Consider the following 19,889-nt stretch of genomic DNA (forward strand, 5'->3'; position numbering starts at 1 on the left):
CTCTGAGAAGAACTGAAAATTTGGGACTTTGTTATTAATACTCACACATTTCTATCTTGTCCCCAATATCCCAGAAAGAAGGTGGGGTTGAATACTATCATGGAAGATATAAAAAATAGTTCTTGACTCCAAAATCATGCATGTACTGTACACACCATGTATATACATGCATACACATGCACATAAACATCCTAGAGTGCTTCGCTAATCTTTCAATTTAGTTACTGCATAACAATATTACCATACACAGAGCATAATTATTACTAGACATAAAATAACAGCACTAGTCAGTCTTCAAAGGAAGCGGACACGATTCCCTTCAATGAGGTTTATTAGAATGGGAGGGCGTCAAGGTTCTGACTGATGAGGAGCCTCATTAACAGTGAGAATCAGTCAGGGATAGGGAGAGGGAGAGAGGGAGATAGCCACTCTATGTGAGGTGACTGGGAAGGCCAGGCAAGCCTCAAGAAGTCTCTCTGGGGAGTCTTAGACAAATCTCTAGAGTGAAGAAAGAGACAGTGTAGGGTAGTGTGAAATCTTACATCATGTGATTTAGTTCAGCATAGCATGTATGACAGGGAGTATGGGAGAGCCAGGTACCATAAACTGACAGTCACAGCACAAAATGCTTTTTAACTCAGAGAGAGAGAGAGAGAGAGAGAGAGAGAGAGAGAGAGAGAGAGAGAGAGAGAGCGAGCGCTGGGGGGCAGAATGGTTTGATTCAGGATATGGGATCAGACATAAAGGTACAGACCTGTGTTCTAGTAGTCACTATGGCCTAGGCCTTTGGTCATGAGTCAGTTGTGTTCATTGTTCCAGGGTCTTGAGAGACTCTAACTTGAGTATCATCCAGGGATACTGTCTCATCTAAATTTTGATTTGGAAATGACACACTTCCATGCTCATAAACTTGTTTGCAAAATTCATATCCTTGAGCCTAAGGGACTCAGTTTCCTATTAGCTGTCAGATGAAGGCTACTTTTGGTTCTTTGCCTTCCTAACATGACCACTTCATCAAAGCCAGCAAGGGATCGAGATGGTGTCATTAATGTAGAAAAATCATAAAAACAGATGTACTTTGTCATATTTTAAAGATGATAAACCCACAGGTCTCACCCACACTCAAGGAGAGAAGATGAGACAGTTTGTGAATATAAGGAGGTGGGCACCTTAGTTTCTACCACAGTGAGAAGAACAGGAAATTAAAAGATTAGTCGGGTCGGGCAGAGTCCCAGGGATATGTCCAGAGTCAAGGGAACCAAAAGACACTCTTTCTGAGACTCATCTCTGTGGTGAAAAATACTCTGTGGACACTCTGCTTGGATCTCTTTATCCAGTTAATGTACTCATTCCCTGTAGTAATAAGCGTTGCTTCTAGTGGCTCATAGCTGCCCTTCTCCTGGAGAATGCTTAGTCTCTCTCTTCTCTGTTCAGTTTGACAAGTATGTATGCATTTCCCTTTCCTGCTGTGTTCTATGAAGCCTGCCTCTTTTCCCTTTTATTGGATATTTTTTAATCTACATTTCAAATGTTATTCCTTTTCCCGGTTTTCCGGACATAAGCCCCCTATCCCATCCCTCTCCCCTTTTTCTATAAGGGTGTTTTCCTCCCCATCCACTCCTCCTTCCCATCCCCTGACATTCCTCTATACTGGGTGTCCAACCTTGGCAGGACCAAGGGCTTCTCCTTCCATTGGTGCCCAACAAGGCCACCCTCTGCAACGTATGCAGCTGATGCCATTGGTAAGACACCATTGTTAACCCATGAGTCTAAAAGAGCAAGGGGAGAAACGAGAGTGAGGAACAAGACTTGATCAAAGCTGTGCCCCCTGGTTGGGATCCAGGCAGGAGCTGGGAAGAAATATGCTGTGCATTCTCTTTTCCCTTTAACTCTCTTTCTCTAGTCAAACACTGCAGAACGCTTGCCAACAACGAGCATTAGCAGTCAGTGAGTGTCATACTTTGAGGACCCTGAGCAGAAGCAGGAAGACTCAGCCGACAGTGGAACAATGGACAATGACAGGCCCGATGATAATTCTCTCTGTCAGCACAGCCATCATATTGGTGCTAGAATGATCTTCAGGGCTTTTATTCTGCCATCCCTCACTCAGCTCTACTTTGTCCAGATCTGCTGTGTTTCTCTTATGTTGCTTAAAAGATCACAAAAGTGTGAACCATGAAACTGCGGGCTAGATATTAATAAAAAAATTCTGACCATGTACAAAACGTTTATTCATTTATAAATTGCTTAATTTCACTGTTGTTGCACCTAGTGTTGTAGCTTAGTTAATAAAGTGTTTTCCCAGCCTCCATGAAGCCCTGGGTATGATTCCAAGCACTGTATAAACCAAGCATTATGGGGGATGCTGGTAAGCCTATCCTTTTGATTGAGGCAAAAGGATAGGGAGTTCAAAGTCATTCATGGCTAAATAGAGAATTTGAGGCCAATATGAACTGCATGAGACCCTGGTAAGATAAAATAATTGATAAATTTAATTAATTAATTAATTAATTAGTAGGTTTATTTACTGTTGTTATATAATATTTCAGTATATGGCATACCCTTAATTTAAGCTATACCATGTTGTATGACAGACTTTTCCGAGGGAAACACAATAGACACATGTCGTCACAGATAGGCAGATCAATAGAGACCAAAGTGCAAGTTGGTAGATCAATGAGTTTTATTGGGGTTACTTACAGGAACAGAAATGACTTAATGACAGCTGCATCACTAAGGCCCATCCCAACGTGGACAACAACTCACAAAAGCTGGAGTCCACTGCACAACCTGCAGGCAGGTCAATGGGTCATAGCACATCATTTCCAGGTGGCTCATTTGGTCTTTGTTTCTTCTGGGCAGTTTGGCTGGTCTTTGCTTCTTTCTAGAGGCTAGACTTGTCAGAGAACGTTCACAGCTTGTTTTGTCTGAGAGTGACTTTTAGCAGCATTTTCTATTTAAATATTCTGCGGAGGGAGGAGCCTAGTGAGTCTCATCTGTTTCAGGGACTTCCTGAAGCTATTTCGAGTTACTTCTTTCTTATCTGAATGAGCGTACCTGGAGGATGGAATGTATCAATATTGTAGAAAACTGCTACTCGATCACTACTAATTATTGTGAAAAAACACCTGATAATTTTCTGTTGCTTTTGGACATTTTTGGGCACAGATGACTAGATTGCTACCATTTAAAATCAGGTGAGTTGATTGATGGGAACCTCAAATCAAGAGCAGATGTGGCACCTCTGATCTTCCCCCATCATTGTAGTTTCTTATCTTCACAATTGTACATTCAATCAGAGGTTTTCTTTGCATTTATGGAAGTGTGTAGTTGAAATTATTTGTTACTGCTTGAATCCACGGGGCAACAAGGTACATGTGGGGGGAAAGTACTGTCGTAATCTGTAAATGAAAAAATGAGGGAAGATGAATTTGTGGAGCTACCTGTTCTGTAGAACTTGTGCAGGTCCCGTCAGACCTCTCATGTAGCACACACAGGACATGTGATCATCTGTCATATAGAACAAGAGATGATTTTTTATGGAATATGTGGTTCCTAGGAGCCAGCTGCTGCTATAGAAAGACCACTGTGTGTGTGTGTCTTGAGGATAAACGACCTGACCTGCAAGCTGAGACTGCAGTTAAACAAATTTATCAGAGCGGGCGCCACCATTTTCTTCTTGCTCTGTGAACTTAACAGTAACTCGTGCTCATAGCTTCCCTTGTGAGCTGCTGATTTGAGAAGTGGCTGTGAGCTTTTAGAGGAAGGTATGCCCAGATAATGTGAGCTTCTGTGGTGGTTTGAATATGCTTGGCCCAGGAAGTGGCACTAGTAGGAGGTGTGGCCTTGTTGGAGGAGGTGTGGCCTTGTTGAAGGAGGTGTGGCCTTGTTGGAGGAGGTGTGGCCTTGTTGGAGGAGGTGTGGCCTTGTTGGAGGAGGTGTGGCCTTGACACAGTGTGTCACGGTGAGGGTGGGCTTTGAGACCCTCCTTTTAGCTGCCTGAGAAGAGTCTGTTCCTGGCTTCCTTTGGTTGAAGTTGTAGAATTCTCAGCCCCTCCAGCTTCATACCTGTCTGGACATGGATATGCTTCCCGCCATGATGACAATGGACTGAACCTCTGAGGCTGTAAACCAGTCCTAATTAAACCACCACAACTCCAAAGGCAGAAGGACTTTATAGGAGTGAGTTGTGCTTTGTTTTTAAAGCACTAGGGAGACATGTTAGAGATTCCAAGTAGGAGAATGACATTTCTTTCTTGCAAGAAGTCAGACAATGATACTAAGAGCCAAAACTCTGAGAATATTTACCATATGCCTAACATTGTACAAACCACTTGACATACGTTATTTCTTATATTCATTACAGAATCTTTTCCATGTAGGTGCTACTAAAGGACAGGTTGGGGGTCCTGTTCAGTGTTTCACAGTGAATGGAGGAGCTAGGATTTAAGCAGTCAAACTTAGAATTGCTTCTCTCTTCGATAGAGTCTCTTGCAGTATATATCACCATTGACACGAGTATTAGAGGAGTTAGAAGCCCAGGGGATTAGAGCACTTGGTGCTTTTCCAGAGGATCTGAGTTTGTTCCTAGCACCCACGTGGCAGCTCACAAAGAGCTTCTTTTGGGCAACAGTCCACCCAGAGTGTACTTACATACATGCAGGTAAAAGATTCATACCCATAAATAAATCTTAACAAGAAGACTGGCGTTAGAGAAGCTGTTCCATTCTCTAGGAGAAGCTTGCTTATTCTTTATAGAGAATGAGGAAAAGGACAGATGTGATCCTGTGAAGGCACAGTAGGGGTGGTTCTAGTGAGAGGGGTGGCGACAAGAACATCAGAAGAACATGGTGGATTGAAAGAAGCCCATGAGTGCACGGGGAGAATCAGGGGTTCGGGATGACTCTGACCTACTAAAGGCTGGCAACGTCCACTGAATACTTAGCAACCTGGTCTCTATAGAAGACATCTTCATCCAAGGGGTTCTCCCCCTCATGTGCTTTGTCAAGGTCTTCATCCAGGCATGCCTGGGCTCTCACGCTTGCTCACAATTTGTACAAATACAGGGACCATGATTTGGTAAGCTGCGGATTTACAACCTGCTTGTCGTCTATATTTGAATATCAGTTATTTTGAACTAGGAAGGAAGTATGACCGAGGGGCTGACACAAGCCCAGGATGTTTGTCATGATCATTGTGCCTTGGTAGATTTGGATGTTTCTACACCGAAGGTTTTACTTGTTGTAGGGTGGGAGAGAGAAAGCTGGCATTGAAGCTCCAGCCTTGCCATGAGAATAATCCTGTGACACGGGCAAGCAGCCAATCCTCTAGGAACTCAACGTTTTTAATATGGAAAAAACAACTGTCCCAAAGTCTTTATTAATATTCAGTAAGTAGAAGACAGAGTTGCATGAATTCTTGGACTGATTTTCCAACACTTTTGAAAAAAAAATAGGATAGGAAGTCCCCTCAATCACAAACTCACTTTAACCTGACATTTTAGAGATGCAGTGGCACAAATTCTCTGACTACAATAGTAAATATCTCAGGCTTTGTTGGCCCTGCAATCTCTATTTCGGCTACTACGTACAGCCACTGAAGTAAAAGTAACCACAGATAATAAGTAAGTAAACATGTCTATGCCTGCATCTCACTAAAACTTTACTGCTTTATATGCTCATGTCTACACATGTGGTGTCTGTGCATATATGCACACACATGTGTGGTTAAGGCCTAGGTACAATCAGCACCCTGTGAAAGGGGTGGTATGGCGTGCACATTTGAACTAGCATGCCAATAGCAATGGGAAGAAATGAAATGCTTGTGGTGGAAGAGAAGGAAACAGGGAAAAACTGTCTCAATCTTATAGGAGACATTTTACTGCAAGCCGTCAACTCCACATGAAGATCAGGAAGCCATTGCTGGTTTTCCAGTTGCAGGTAGAAGCATAGAGCATGCTGTGAGAGTTTTATTCCTGTTGAATCTGTCAGCATCTCCACAGGCCTCCTGTTCAGAGGGAGGAGACTGTGGGTACCTCTCGCCTGAACGCTATGTGAAGTCAAGTTGAACTGGACCAGGCCGCAGTGTTCAGAGCCACGTCTGATGTTTCAGGAGTTCCGAAGCAATCTTGGAGGGGTGTTTGTTCTTTTCTTTTGTTTCCCCATTCTTTCCTTTGAGTTTTGAGTCCTGATATGGTAAATGGGAGTCTAGAGGACAGGAAGGAAGGAAAGAGTAAACTTAGACACTTGAGGTAGCAAAAGCCATGAGCCAGAGTTTAGAAGCGAGAAACTTGGATTACTTTCAGAGACAAGACAGCGGACTTCTGTGATCCATTACATAGGAGGAGAGTTGGAGTTTTAAGAAATCAATGAAATGGCTCAGCAGATGAAGGTGCTTATTGTACACAAGCCTGGTGATCGGGGTTCGATTCCTGGAACCTACACAGGTAGAAGGGGGAAAAAACCAATTCTACAAAGGCGTCCTTTGACCTCCATGCACGCTGCGTGGTGGACATGCTCCTGTACTTGCAGGCAAACACAACAGGTTACAATAATAATTAAGAAAATAAATGGGATGTCATAAAATTCATTCGCTGACAGATCAGTAAAAAAATTTACATAAAGCTTAGAGTTAATATAACTCCGGATTGCGTCTTGTGGTCTGTTTCACCAACTCACGAATTTTATTTCACAGACGAAAATATTTACTATGCAAATGAGGCGGGAAAACCCGGCGTTCTCAGCCAAGTGTGCCAGCCGCTTGTTGGGAAGCTTTATTTTGGTGGTGGTGGGGAGGACTGTTGCCTACTTCACTGAAATTGCTAGTCGTTTTGAAAGGTGAGATAATAGAGACTTCAAACATTCGCATCTGCGCGCCGAACAGTTTCCTGTATGGGGGTGGGCACGGGGACGCTTCCTCCCTTTGAAAAATATCGCAGTGACTGGCGCGTCATTCTCTTCCCTCTTTTTATTTTCTAACACAGAATGAAGAAGATGAGCAACATTTACGAGTCGGCTGCCAACACGCTGGGGATCTTTAACAGCCCCTGCCTGACCAAGGTCGAGCTGCGTGTGGCGTGCAAAGGCATTTCCGACAGAGATGCTCTGTCTAAGCCGGACCCTTGCGTCATCCTCAAGATGCAATCCCACGGGCAGTGGTTCGAGGTAGGCTTGCCCACAGTGCCAGACAGAAGCCTGCCTGGCTGGCTGGCTGGTCTGTTCAATATAAAACAAAACAATTTCCTGTCTTTAGCATGTTTGTTGTAAAGCGAGAGAAAGTTCTAGAAAACTTTAAATGGAATCACGTTTCTGTTTATCTCATGATGTTTTGATATGTGATATTTTGACAATTTGTGGGCCTGGGATTTTCAACATGTTTCCGATAACCGCAGTGCACTCTGTATTATACTCCAATCACTGACAAAATATTAATGGGTCAGAAACAGATTTGCATCCAGAACCCAGGCCGGGCTCGGGTGACAAGATGAATGTTGCAACTAATAGTTCCACAGAGCCAAGCCTTTAGGTTAGATTTATTAAGAACCAGGCCCCTGGGTATGATGGGAGGGAGGCCCCTTGTTCTGAGGGAACATGGTTGGGATGTCAAGAGAGAATTGAGTACTCAGATAAAGTTAGTACAGGGTCTACGGTTTTTCTAGATTGAGTTAGAAGTTGAGGATGACTGTAACAAGCAAGCCAGTCCTGTGGAATCTCTGGACCTTGCTCTTCAGTCTGAGGGCAAACTCTGGCTCAGGAGTTGGGCTGGGTCCCGGGATGTTGTTCAGAATGAGCGAAGACTAGGGGCCAGCCCTTTGATTAAGCTCTTAACAGAGTAGCAGGAAAGGAGTTGGATTGGCTCGACTTATAAGGGATGTGAGGGACAGCGCAAGTTTTACGGAATGGTGTGGATCTCAAAACCAGGTGTCTGAGAGAGCAACATGGGACACGCTGACAATAATAGAGCCCAGTCCTCAAGGCCTGTGGGTCACGGGGTTTGAACAACACTTTCACAGGAGTTGCACACCAGATATCCTGCATATCAGTTATTTACATTATGACTTATAACAGTAGCAAAATTACAGTTATAAAGTAGCAATGAGAATAACTTTATGATTGGCGCTTACCACAACACAGAGGAACTGTGTTAAAGGGTTGCAGCATTAAGATGGTTGGGAACTACAGGTCTGGAGGGATCATTCTAAGTCCCATGGCACTGGGATTCTGTGTTGGATGTAGAACTTTAATCTGAGTTGATGGAGGACTAATGAAAGAGAAGCCTGGGTGTATATAAATCTTGAAGGGTTTGACAGTGAAGAGAGACATTGGGAGGGTAGATGTGGGGAGAGGAAGGAGTGAGCTGGGAGCCTATATGTTCATAGCACTTTAAGTGGTGTTGGAAGGCAACAAGCTATAAAAGAATTCTATATCCCAATGGATCACTGGGTAAGGGTATGAATGAAATGGCATTGCTATGCATTAGTCTTGCAAGAGTGGCCATTTCCAATTTGTCAAGAGAGGACTTGGTGTTTTATTTCACCTATTTTGGGGAAGGAATTGATCTTTTTATATGATTGCCTGTGAGATTCCAGAATATCAGTGACCTGGTGAAGGATAGCTGTAGGGATAAGCAGAGAGGCTCTTTATGTCCCCTGGACTGGCTAGAACTCATGCTGGTAAATGCTCATACAGACACGATGGTACTCGGGGAAGAGCAGAGAAGACTACTGTATATGATGTGCATCATGCAATATTTATGGTTTTGAGTGAAACTTGAAACAATGGGAGTTACATCTTATCAGCAACTTCTCAAAGACTGAGTGAATTGATCTAGTGACTCCAGGGTCTGAATAGGAAAGAAAAAAAAAAAGACAGGGAGAGTGTGGCTTTTTTCAATATTGTTCTGCCTATAGGAGGAAAAGGCAATATTTAAGCCCAGGCAGCCCCGCAACCTGAAGTTTTTATTGCTGCTTCAGGCTTACTGTAGGCACCGGCACAGTCTTTGGCGGGTTATCTGGAAATACTGTGGCCTGAGTTTTATGGATGGGTTTTCTTTGCTATTGTTGATTGTTTGTAACAATAAAATGTTGCATCTCAGCATTCCTTTTTGAATAAGCATTTTTAACTATTGTTTTTAGTTAATGACCAAAATAAAGGTATACTATGGCATTTTCATACACACACATGCATGTGTATATGTGTGCATGTGTGTGCATCTATCATCTATCTATCTATCTATCTATCTATCTATCTATCTATCTATCATCTATCTATCTATCTATCATCTATCTATCTATCATCTATCATCCATCTATCTATCTATATCTATCTATCTATCTATCTATCATCTATCATCCATCTATCTATCTATCTCTATCATCCATATATCTATCATCTATCTATCATCTATCTATCTATCTATCATCCATCTATCTATTATCTATCTATCTATCATCTATCTATCATCTATCTTCTATCTATCATCCATCTATCTATCATCTATCTTCTATCTATCATCCATCTATCATCTATCTATCTTTTATCTATCTACCTATCTATCTATCATCTATCTATCTATCTATCTATCTATCATCTATCTATGAATCTATTCTCTATCTATCTGTCTATCTATTATCTATCTATCTATCTATCTATCTATCTATCTATCTATCTATCTATCCATCTATCTATCTTAGTCAGTGTTCTAGTGCCGTGAAGAGATGCTCTGGCTCTGGCAACTCTTATAAAACAAAGCGTTTAACGGAGATTTGCTTACACTCAAAGGTTTAAGCATGGAGAGCACAGGCAGACACGGTGCTGGAGAGGGAGCTGAGAGCTCTACGTCTGGATCTGGAGGCAGCAGGAAGAAAGTGGGACACTGGGCCTGGCATAAGCATTTGAGGCCCCAAAGCCCACCTTTAGTGCCATACTTTCTCCAGTAATGCTATAACTCCTAAGTCCTGTCTAATGACCCAGCATTCAAATCTGTACGCCTATGGGAGTTATTCTTATTCAAATGACCACACTATGTATTATTGTACGTTGCACCTATTCACGCCCCAACAAGGTCCTTTCTAGTGCCTTTTCCCAATTCTTATGGCCCTCTTCCTTCTCGCAAATAGTGCTCCTTCTGCTCCGATGGTCTGTCTCTGTGTGTGCCGTTATAAACTGATATAAATTTTGCTCATGAGCAAAGGCATACTGTATATGTCAGTGTTCTCTAGAGGAACAGAAACCAAACAGGATGGGTATGTATTGAAAAGAGATTTCAGATTGGCTTACATAATAGTTGTGATGGGAGGCGGGATTTAACAATGGCTGTCTTCACACTGAATAGAAGCTGAGAACTTAGGAACAGTGGCAGTCCGGTTTGATGCTGAAAGGACTTGGAGGGTCACTGGTCTTCAGTCTTCCGTGGAGGGCCAATGAATCTGGGTTCCACTGTCAGCAGAAGATGACAGCCCCAGCAACAGAACAGAGATTCACACAGTAGTATTAGAAGTGAAGGTAGGCAGTTGGAAAAAAGCCCCCTTTGTCCTGGGATCTTTCTCATCTGGGATGCTATTAAAGGATGCTGCTGACCCTGGGGGAGAGACTTTCTCCCTCAGTTAATCCTGGCAGGAAATACCTGCCCAGTATTGTGTCTTTTAGTTAATCCCAAGTCAACCCAACCCACTTGCAATCTCATAGGATCAGCCCTACAGACTTGCCTCCTCCTCTTTTGCCTGTTTATGAATAGGTAGGACAGCCTTCCCCTCCACGGTAGGAAAACTATCACAAGATTTAAGAGGCAACATATTACTCATGTAAGCCTGTGGTAGCAACCACTGAAAGGGAGTGCTGATGGCTGTTCATGTGTAGATGGCATTCCAGCGAGGGGACCCATTCCTGGAGAATGAATGACAGGAAGATTGGGATCCTAAGTTAGGTCTTGCATTGTAAGCTGAATTCTTCATCACTGGGGTTTTATGTGTAATGGCACGTTTTTCCCTTTCTAAGCAACCATCTTGTAGACTTTATTGGTGAACCTTTAAAAAATAAATCTAAGCTAAACAAAATTAAATGGAATGACACGGTACGGACAAATCACTTTCTGAAAATTTGCAGAGTAAGTTGTTTTTTAGAACACTGTTTTTCCTATTCTGACATTTCATATTTTCTTTTTCTAACTTCGTCTTTAATATTTCTTTGCTTGGCATGTGTTGAGGATGAGGGCATATGTGTGATAACATGAGTGGGGAGGTCAGAGGACAAAGTGCAGAAGTTCATTCTCACCGTATACCCTGTGGCTTCTGGTAATAGAAGCCCGGCTATCCGCTTCCCTCTGAGCCATCTCTCAGGCTCCATTTTAACATGATTCTTATGCATGTAAAATGTTCTTTCCTGATTTTATTGCCTAGCAGTATATGCCTTTTCCACATCTCTACAATTTTGATAAAATGCAATTTTCGAGTTGCATAATATCCTATCAGATAGATTTACTTAAGCTGCTGTCTGATCTCTTGCCTTTTAAAATGCCTTCATTTAAGTAATACCAGACCGAACATCTTTGTGCACACAATTTTTCAATTATTTTTGAATGGGCTCCTAGAAGAGATGCTGTCAAAATAGAACTGGTGGGATACAGGATAGGACGTTTTATTTTGTTTTCTTTTTCGAGAACATCACACACGGGCATTGCATTTACACCACTAATGCTCCTCCTGTGTCTCCAGCTCCCTCCCCAATACATAGCCTCTTCTTTACTTCTGTTATATATACACACACTTGCACATGCGTGTATGTGTGTACACGTGTGCATGTGTTGTGTGTGTGTGTGCATGTGTACAACCTACACGTCCACACAGCATTGCTCATATGTACAGGTGTCCAGAGTTGGCCACTTGGAATTGGATAACCTAGGACCAAGCTTGTCCCTGTCAGAATCTGATTCTTCCTCTTTTAGCAGTCATTGACCACCTGAATCTCTCCATCTAGAGATAGGGCATTGCGGCATTTTTCTTCTCTACGGTGATATGTCAACTGGTATTGTTATTATGCTGGTCTAGTTCAGACAACCATATTGTTGAGGCTGTCTGAGTACATTTTACCTGTCATGTCTTGGGGACACTATCCCTCAGACGACAACTTGAGCCTCTGGCTCTGTCAGTCTTTGTGCTCTCTCTTCCATGCTGCTCCCTGAGTCATAAGTGTATGGGTTGTGTTGTGGAAATATCAGTTAGGGCTGGGCACCCTTCGGTCACTTATGCTTTATTGTAGATTTCTGTAATTGTCTCCATACGTTGCAAAGAGAAACCTCTTCGATGAGGGATGAGAGCTACACTTGTGTGTGGGAATAAGGAAAGTAGAGAGTCACACATGACATTCATTTAGGAAAATGGCAGTAGTGCATTCTTCTCTGGGCTCCATTACGGACCTGTCTGGGTACAGGTAGTTCGCTGGGTTTACCAGGCCTAACTTCCTTTCCACTGAGATGGCCAGGAAGACGGATCCCATGCCATGCAGCTGCCAGAAAGAACTCATTCGTGTGACTATTGATGATGGAGTTGAAACTAAATAAAGGCTGTGACGTCACTTTGAGATGAGAACCAGGAAATCGGTACTTAGCTTAGGGCTGGAAAAGTGATGTGTTAAGACAAACTTATAAAGCTGCCTGAGAGAGAGAGAGTTCTCAAACATTCAGAGACTGTTTGGGCCAATGTATATTCATTGCATTGACAACACAGAGAGCCAGTTGCTAAAAATGTGCCAGCCTACCGCTGCCAAGAGCAAAAAGGAGAGTTGAGTATTAAAGACCAAGCAGGTGCATTACCTAGGAGAAGCTGGATCAATGGGTGTCAGGATGGGGGAAGGACCAACCTACCAGGGGCCCTCAGCTGGCTCAAAATCCAGTAGGGATGACAAGTAATTTTCCCCTCTCCCGCTAATTCATTCTATTGGACAAACTTTGCTGGAAGTCTGCTGGCAGAGTTTGCAGAAAGAGAACACAGAATATAATTTAGACCAAAGAGGCAAGTAGACGACACATAGACCAACCACCCACTGGGAGAATCATTTACAGTTAGCAAGTGGTGAGCATTTATTTAGTGACACCACCTACTTTCTGATGCAAGTTCCCAAAGTGACTTTCACATCCTCATCTCTATGCTAGAAGTGAGGAGTGATATGCTCAGGGAAGGCCAGCAAGCACAATTCAGTGGGGAGGCTTTTCTGTTGAAGACCTTGGTGGCAAGAGAGACTCCTATGTACAGAAACACAGAAGCGGGAGAAAGGTTTTTTTTATCCAAGGTTGAAGACAGTTTAAATGTCTAATAGTTAGGGTTTCCATTGCTGTGAAGAGACACCATGACCAAGGCAACTCTTATAAAGAACAACATTTAAATGGGGCTGGCTTATAGTTCTCAGAGGTTTAGTCCATTATCATCATGGCAGGCAGCACGGCAGCATCCAGGCAGACATAGTGTTGGGGGAGTCAAGAATTCTACATCTTGATCCAAAGGCAGCCAGGAGGAAACTCTGCTTCTATGCTGGGCAGTGTGTGAGCACTAACAGACCTTAAAGTCGATCCCCACAGTGACAGTTTCCTCCAACAAGGCCATGCCTGCTCCAATAAGGCCACATCTCTTAGTAGTGTCACTCCCTATGGCCAAGCACATGAATCTAGAGGGGCCAACCTATCTAAAGAACCCCATTAGGTTTCTTAGTTTCTTCATCTGGGGACTCTGAAGTGATAAACAATTAACGAAGAGAGTGTTGAGGAGTTTCGGGGAGAGACTCAGAAAATCAAAGTAATCTTACCTTCCAGTGAGAGCTTTAAAGTTTGACAAAAAGGGAAACATTATCATGAGTGTTTAATTTATATGTATGGGTCTTTTGTCAGCATGTGCATCTCTGATCCACATACATATATGGTGCCCAAGGAGGCTAGAAGAAGGCATAGGATTCCCTAGAAATGGAGTTATACATACTTGTGAGCTCTCATATGGGTACTGGGAGTCAAGCCTGGGTCCTCAGGAAGAACAGCTTGAGCTCCTAACCAGTGACCTATCTCCCCAGACCCCAATTTACTTTAAAATGGAATTTCAACAGAGCAAGAGCCCTGTGATACCATGGTAAGCAACTCAGGTTACTGCTGTAACAGATCTAACCACTTTCAGTTGAGCCTTCCACATAATGGGCACACATTTACTGTTTTCATTGATCTGTTAGCAAGGGCAGAGAACATCTGACCCCTAAAGGGGATTATAAAATCTTCCTGTTTAGCCTCAAATAGACCTATGCTCTGACTGTCTGTGCTGTATTGATGATTAATGTCACCATGAGAAGTTGTCTTTGAATTTAGGAGATGAATTGTTCTGAAATGTACTGCAATGGCTGCTTTGTGTGTATCTGCAGTATCTGAGGTATATATCTAAGAACTAAGAATTCAGAAGCAGAATTGTTTTCCTTCTGGAAATATGCAAATTTTGTGTGTGTGTGTGTGTAAACTTTCGATAAGTCTTTTACACTGCCTATGGACTGAAGGAAGACGAAGCTGTGACTTGGATGTACTTTCCAAACAGTTTCAGAGACACTCAATTTTCTTAATTTGAGGGTCATACCCATCCATTATTATAATCTCTTGTGTACCCTCTCTGGGCCATACAGAGATGAAAGTATAAAGCTAATGAGAATGTGGAACTTACAGCTTCTGATGAGGTGTAGGAATAATTCCTTCTTGTCTCTTGTGAGTGTCAATGGATCATTAGCTCCTGGAACTTGACATCTTAACAGGGGTGATAAATGAAAGCTTCCCAGAGAACTGAGAGGCAGACACCTGTGACCTGAAGGCTTTCCCTCTGTTTGCTGGAACATAGGCTTTCTCCACGGCAGTGTTGGATGTTTCCCATGGAGCTGAGCCAAGCTGACGATTGTGTGGCCTTGGGCCCAGATCCCATGAATGAGGAGAACTTGTCATTATGGGGAAGCCCAAATTACATTGCACACTCTGAAGATGTTGCTTCTATCACTGTTAATCTCACCGCTATACTTAATTTTAATATATCGTTATTGGGTTCATAGGACACTTAATTTTAATATATGTTTATTGGGTTCATAGGACATGCTGAGCAACTCAGGACTAATCATCCATGAATCAATTTCCTACGAAAATACGTTTCAGTGAATCTTGGGCTTCGATGCATTATCCAGGAGTAACAGTTAGTAATAATTATGATTATTACATTTAACATATCAACAGAGAACTCTGATATAAGGTTATTATTATTAATAATATTATATGCATACAGCCCTTATACTCACAATCTCTGCTTACAATTTTAATTTGCTTTTCACCTTAGTCCTGTGAGAAAGCATCATGGACATTAAAATTAACCACAGTGTGTGTTGGGCACCGTGAGGAAAGCACAATGCATGCCCCTAACTGTGTGACTGTCATCCGTACTCACTCCGTCTTAGAGACAGAGGGCTAGAGGCTCAGACAGACCTGGAAAAGAGCTCAAACAGTTCCTGACTTAGATCTGTTCTCATTCCTAAGGTGTAGTGGGCACAGTGCAGTGATACCCAAATCAACTACTGTTCTTTCTAATGATGCAGGGATGGAAACACATCTATACACTGTCCCCCGACACAACCCAAGGAGTCGTATTTTTGGAGACCTCTGCTGAAGCAAACCCAGCATTTCTGGCTTCAACCCAGAAAAGAATTTCAGGAGAGCTACTGTACCACACAGTTGGAATTTGTTAAAAGGGGTACACACAGGGGTTAAGAGTAAAGAGAATGCAGGGAGAGGAGTAAGATACACCTAAGTGAATAGGTGGGAGCACCTCAAAGACACATAGGAGCCATGTGTACCGTATTTGGTGCCTTTTGAAGTTATTAACATCTAAGGCTAGTCAGGAAACCTAAAGAAGTTCACAAGTTGGTTTTCCATGGGCACCTGACAGGACTACAGTAGAGAAAGTCAAACTCTAGAACACAAGAGTTGCAGGAAGGTAGGATGCCATTGCTGTGAGCAACGCTAATCAACTTCCCTGTGAGCGGGATGAGATCGTAGCCATCAGGCCTTAAGCCCAGTGCATAGCTATTTGCACATAAGCTATCTATACACGACAGGAATGGCGTGTATCTTGGCAACTTTCACAGCAGGTAGTTGTGCTGGAATTCTTGGTTCTCAGATGATGGGAGGCCTCAACCACACTGCTGGGGGAAGGGCTTGTTTTCCTTCCCCACCCACATAATGCCTTCCGCCTTTCTAACCTGCCTTGGCTTCACGATTTCCCATTTTCTTTTCTCCTTCCTTACTCCATTCTATCTAGATGTAGGCTTTGATCCTCATACGCTGTAGCATCCCTGTTAGCAACACAGAAGTATTGTGTTGGTATATTGGTATATGTGTCCCAGAGAAGTGGGTCATGAACGTTTTTACCAATCTCTTGTTGAATGGTGCATGTAAAAATGAGTTCTCTGGAACATGTCTCTTTCATCTTTAGAATGGTTATAAACCATGACTGTTTTACAGGGCTATGATGTCAGGCCCCAACAGAAGAGTTTGGAGACCTTATTTTTCTGAAATCAGAATTGGCAAGACAATTTACATATAGAATGCATCCTTTCTTCACTGTTCCACTGGCTACATTTTGACAAATGTGTGCACTCATGAAATCATCATCTCAACTAAGACAGAATATTTCCTAAAATATATTTTAATATATAATATGTAAATCATACTTAATTTTTATTTTCAAGCCCAACTTTATTAAGGTTTAATTATTATATGAAATCTGTGTAGAGTCAATGTCTACTTTGATAAATTTAGACTCATATAGGCATGCATGGTAATGTCTCCATGATTAGGTAATAAATGTATTCATCACCTCCTTATGCTTCTATAGGGCCCTTTGGTTTAGTTTGTTGTTCATCATGATAAAGACATTTAATGTGAGATTCATTTTCTTAATAAAATGTTATGAACACGATAACTTATTGCTAACCTCAGGCACATGCGATGGTGCTCAGCCTAGGTGCTTTCTTTATACAGCTCTTACTTTATGCAAAATAAGCAAAAAAAATCACCCTATCTTCTCTGTGTCCCCCAGTAATGAGCATACTAATGTCCCTTTCTATACCGTTGACTACATTAGACCCTCACAGAAGAGGAATCATGCAGGCTTTGTTCTGTTACTCATCTATATCATTTAGCTCAGTGCCATTCAGTTCCATGCTATCTGAGCCACAAATGGTAAAGATCCCTTCCCTTCTCGAGCTGAGTGATATTCTATTGTATGCTTATGATACACTTCATATTCATACATCTGTGAAAAGACATATAAATGTTCCCTTGTATCATGAGTAGGCTAGAATAAACATGGGAATGTGGAGACCTTTGGGATGTTTGGGAAAGGTGGCCAGAGTATGCTTCTGGGGTAACCTGGCAGTTCTATTTTTAGGGCTTAAACTCCATATTTTTTATTCAGTGGCTGCTGCATTTTTCATCCCTAACAATAGCACGCAAAGATTCTAGCCTTTTCATCACCTTGGTGTCTTCTTTTAGAAATAAAGATTACCCTTCCAGATGTGATACTTTATCTCACTGTAGTACTGATTTGCATCCTGTCACGATTATTGATATTGAATACATTTTCATGCGTCCATTGACCATTTTTATGTTCACTTCTAAGAACTGTCAATTCATAGCATTATTCATTTTTAAAATCGGGTTGTTTGTTTTCTCTTGTTATTATTTTGTTTAGCCGCTAAGTTTAGCAATCCCTAACATGTTTTATAAATTAATTCCTTGCTTGGTGGGTGGCATGCAAGTATGTTCTCCCATTCTCTAAGTTTCCTTTCCACTCTGCTGCCTGGTTCTCCTGCTGTATGAAAGCATTTTAGTTTGCTACAATACTGCTCATCCTGTTTTGCTTTGGCGGCTTATGCAACTGGTGTTAAAGCCAAACAAATCCTTGTTCAGGTTAACGGTAGAAAGTGTTTCCTTTAAGTTTCTTCTGGAAATGTAGAGTTTTGGGTCTTATTCCATTATGAGTTGACTTTTTTGTGATGTGAGATAAGGACCCAGTTTCATCTTTCTGCTGTAGACGTCCAGTTTTTCCATTCGTTGACAGCAACAATGTTGCTGCACTGTGTATGGTTAGCTCCTTTCCAATGATCTGTTCCCCAACACAAATGCTTAAATTGCACTGCATTTGAAGCCACTGACTCTCAGATTGCGTGCCATTAGGATACTACAGTGAAATGACAGGAATTCTAAATTATGTGACTAAAATATATCAAACTATTAAGCATAACAGCATTCTAGGCGAGGTTTTGGTTTAAAGGGAGAAGATATGGTTCCATTTGTAAAATAGCACTGGAGGATTCCAGAAAGAATGCCAGTGGAAGAAACTTAAAACTCCAAGGTGATCTATCTTTATGGCACGGACCATCAGACTTCAGCTCAAGCTGAGTTATCTTTCTGGACAATTCAGGGAATTCTAGAAGCCTTGATTGATCTGGAGCCAGTATTAAATGAAGCAAATGTCTGCCTCGGATTCATTGTGTCGTCTTGGAAAAGTCCTCCATCATCCCTGAGCTTTTCATAGGACTTTATCTCTAAAAGGTTGTGAAGATGGAGTACCTGGCTCGCCAGGTAATGAAGTGGCTGAGGAGACAGCATCTGGAATCTGAACTTCAATTTTCCATATGAGCTCCCAGAAACTCACCAACTTCCTTGGGCCTGGATTTTCCATCATCTACACAATGATAGTGAAAGTAAGGTTTACTGTGAGGATGAAAAGGGATAGTGCTTAAGAGTGGCATTTTATAATGCCTGGCACGAGTTGGGCACTTGATAAATACTAGACACTACTTTGCCTAATAGCAATAATGCATAAAGCCTAATGTCACATGAAAACTAATATTATAGATCCGTTGGTGCTCAGGTATGCATGTATGTATGCATGTATGCATGTATGTATGTATGCATGTATGTATGCATATGTATATAGAGATATGAAAATAATTATCATGTAGTGATCGCATCTAGATGTATTTAATGCCAAAGGCAAGGTTTTGGTCTGCTGACTAGCCTAAGAGTTCTTGGTTCTATTGTCTGTAGAAATTGAGGCCGTTGCATGAAAAGTTTTATTAAGTCTACATGCTTTTACTACATGAATAACCATCTGATTGATGGGTTTCAACTTCCTGGCAGGGAATTATCTGATTTTTCCTTATCCCTCTACTCTCTGCATTTTGAAGAAGATGAATAGGTGTGGAGAGAGTTCACTCTGCTGGTCTGTGTTCTCTAATCTGTAAGCTCAGAATCTCAGAGAGGCCATGCTGATAACCTCTCTTCCCATTTCTGCTTTTTTTGCCAACATGGTCCTCCACTGTCTGGCAGACTTACAAGTGACAAGAAAATTTCTCGCCTTCTGGAAGCTCCAGATGTTCTGAGGGTCAGTTGTAGGCTAATTAAATATTTTATCTTGACTGAAGCTTGGAAATCTTCAACTCCCTATCTTGGATCCTAGTTTCAAATACTTGATTTCTTTTTGAGAGTTCTCTCTCATCTGAGGACTTAGTTCCAAAATCTTTGCCTCTTGAATACATAGACAAGTTCTTGGTGAAAGATCACAGCTCAGAACTGTGTGTCAAAGAAGGATTGGACAGTCTTTCCCTGACTTTGTTCAGTGTTAGCTTTTTCAAAACAATTTCTGAACAAGGAGGCCGTGGTGTAAGGAATTTATTTTAGCCTTTATCTACTGAAGGTTTTGCCTCCTCTAGCTTCCTTCAGTTACTAGCATTGTGTAGCAAGTACCCAGAACTGAAGCAGCTTAAATGGACTCACTGCTTCCCTAGGAGGAGGTCAGACAGAGCACAAGTAGTATGGTTCATTCCTGT

The 19,889-nt window shown here is 42.0% G+C and overlaps 1 protein-coding gene across 1 annotated transcript in view; it reads left to right on the forward strand.

The window, feature by feature from the left end:
• The window catches only part of Cpne4 (copine 4), a 452,533-nt gene that overhangs the window by 107,827 nt on the left and 324,817 nt on the right, over positions 1-19,889 (forward strand). Inside the window, exon 2 of the mRNA XM_032910406.1 lies at positions 6,983-7,163. Within this exon, the coding sequence (XP_032766297.1) occupies positions 6,984-7,163 (180 nt within the window). The 5' untranslated portion in view covers position 6,983. The remainder of the gene's footprint in view (positions 1-6,982; positions 7,164-19,889) is intronic.

Source organism: Rattus rattus, chromosome 8 (assembly GCF_011064425.1).
Source record: "Rattus rattus isolate New Zealand chromosome 8, Rrattus_CSIRO_v1, whole genome shotgun sequence".
Classification (NCBI taxonomy): domain Eukaryota; kingdom Metazoa; phylum Chordata; class Mammalia; order Rodentia; family Muridae; genus Rattus; species Rattus rattus.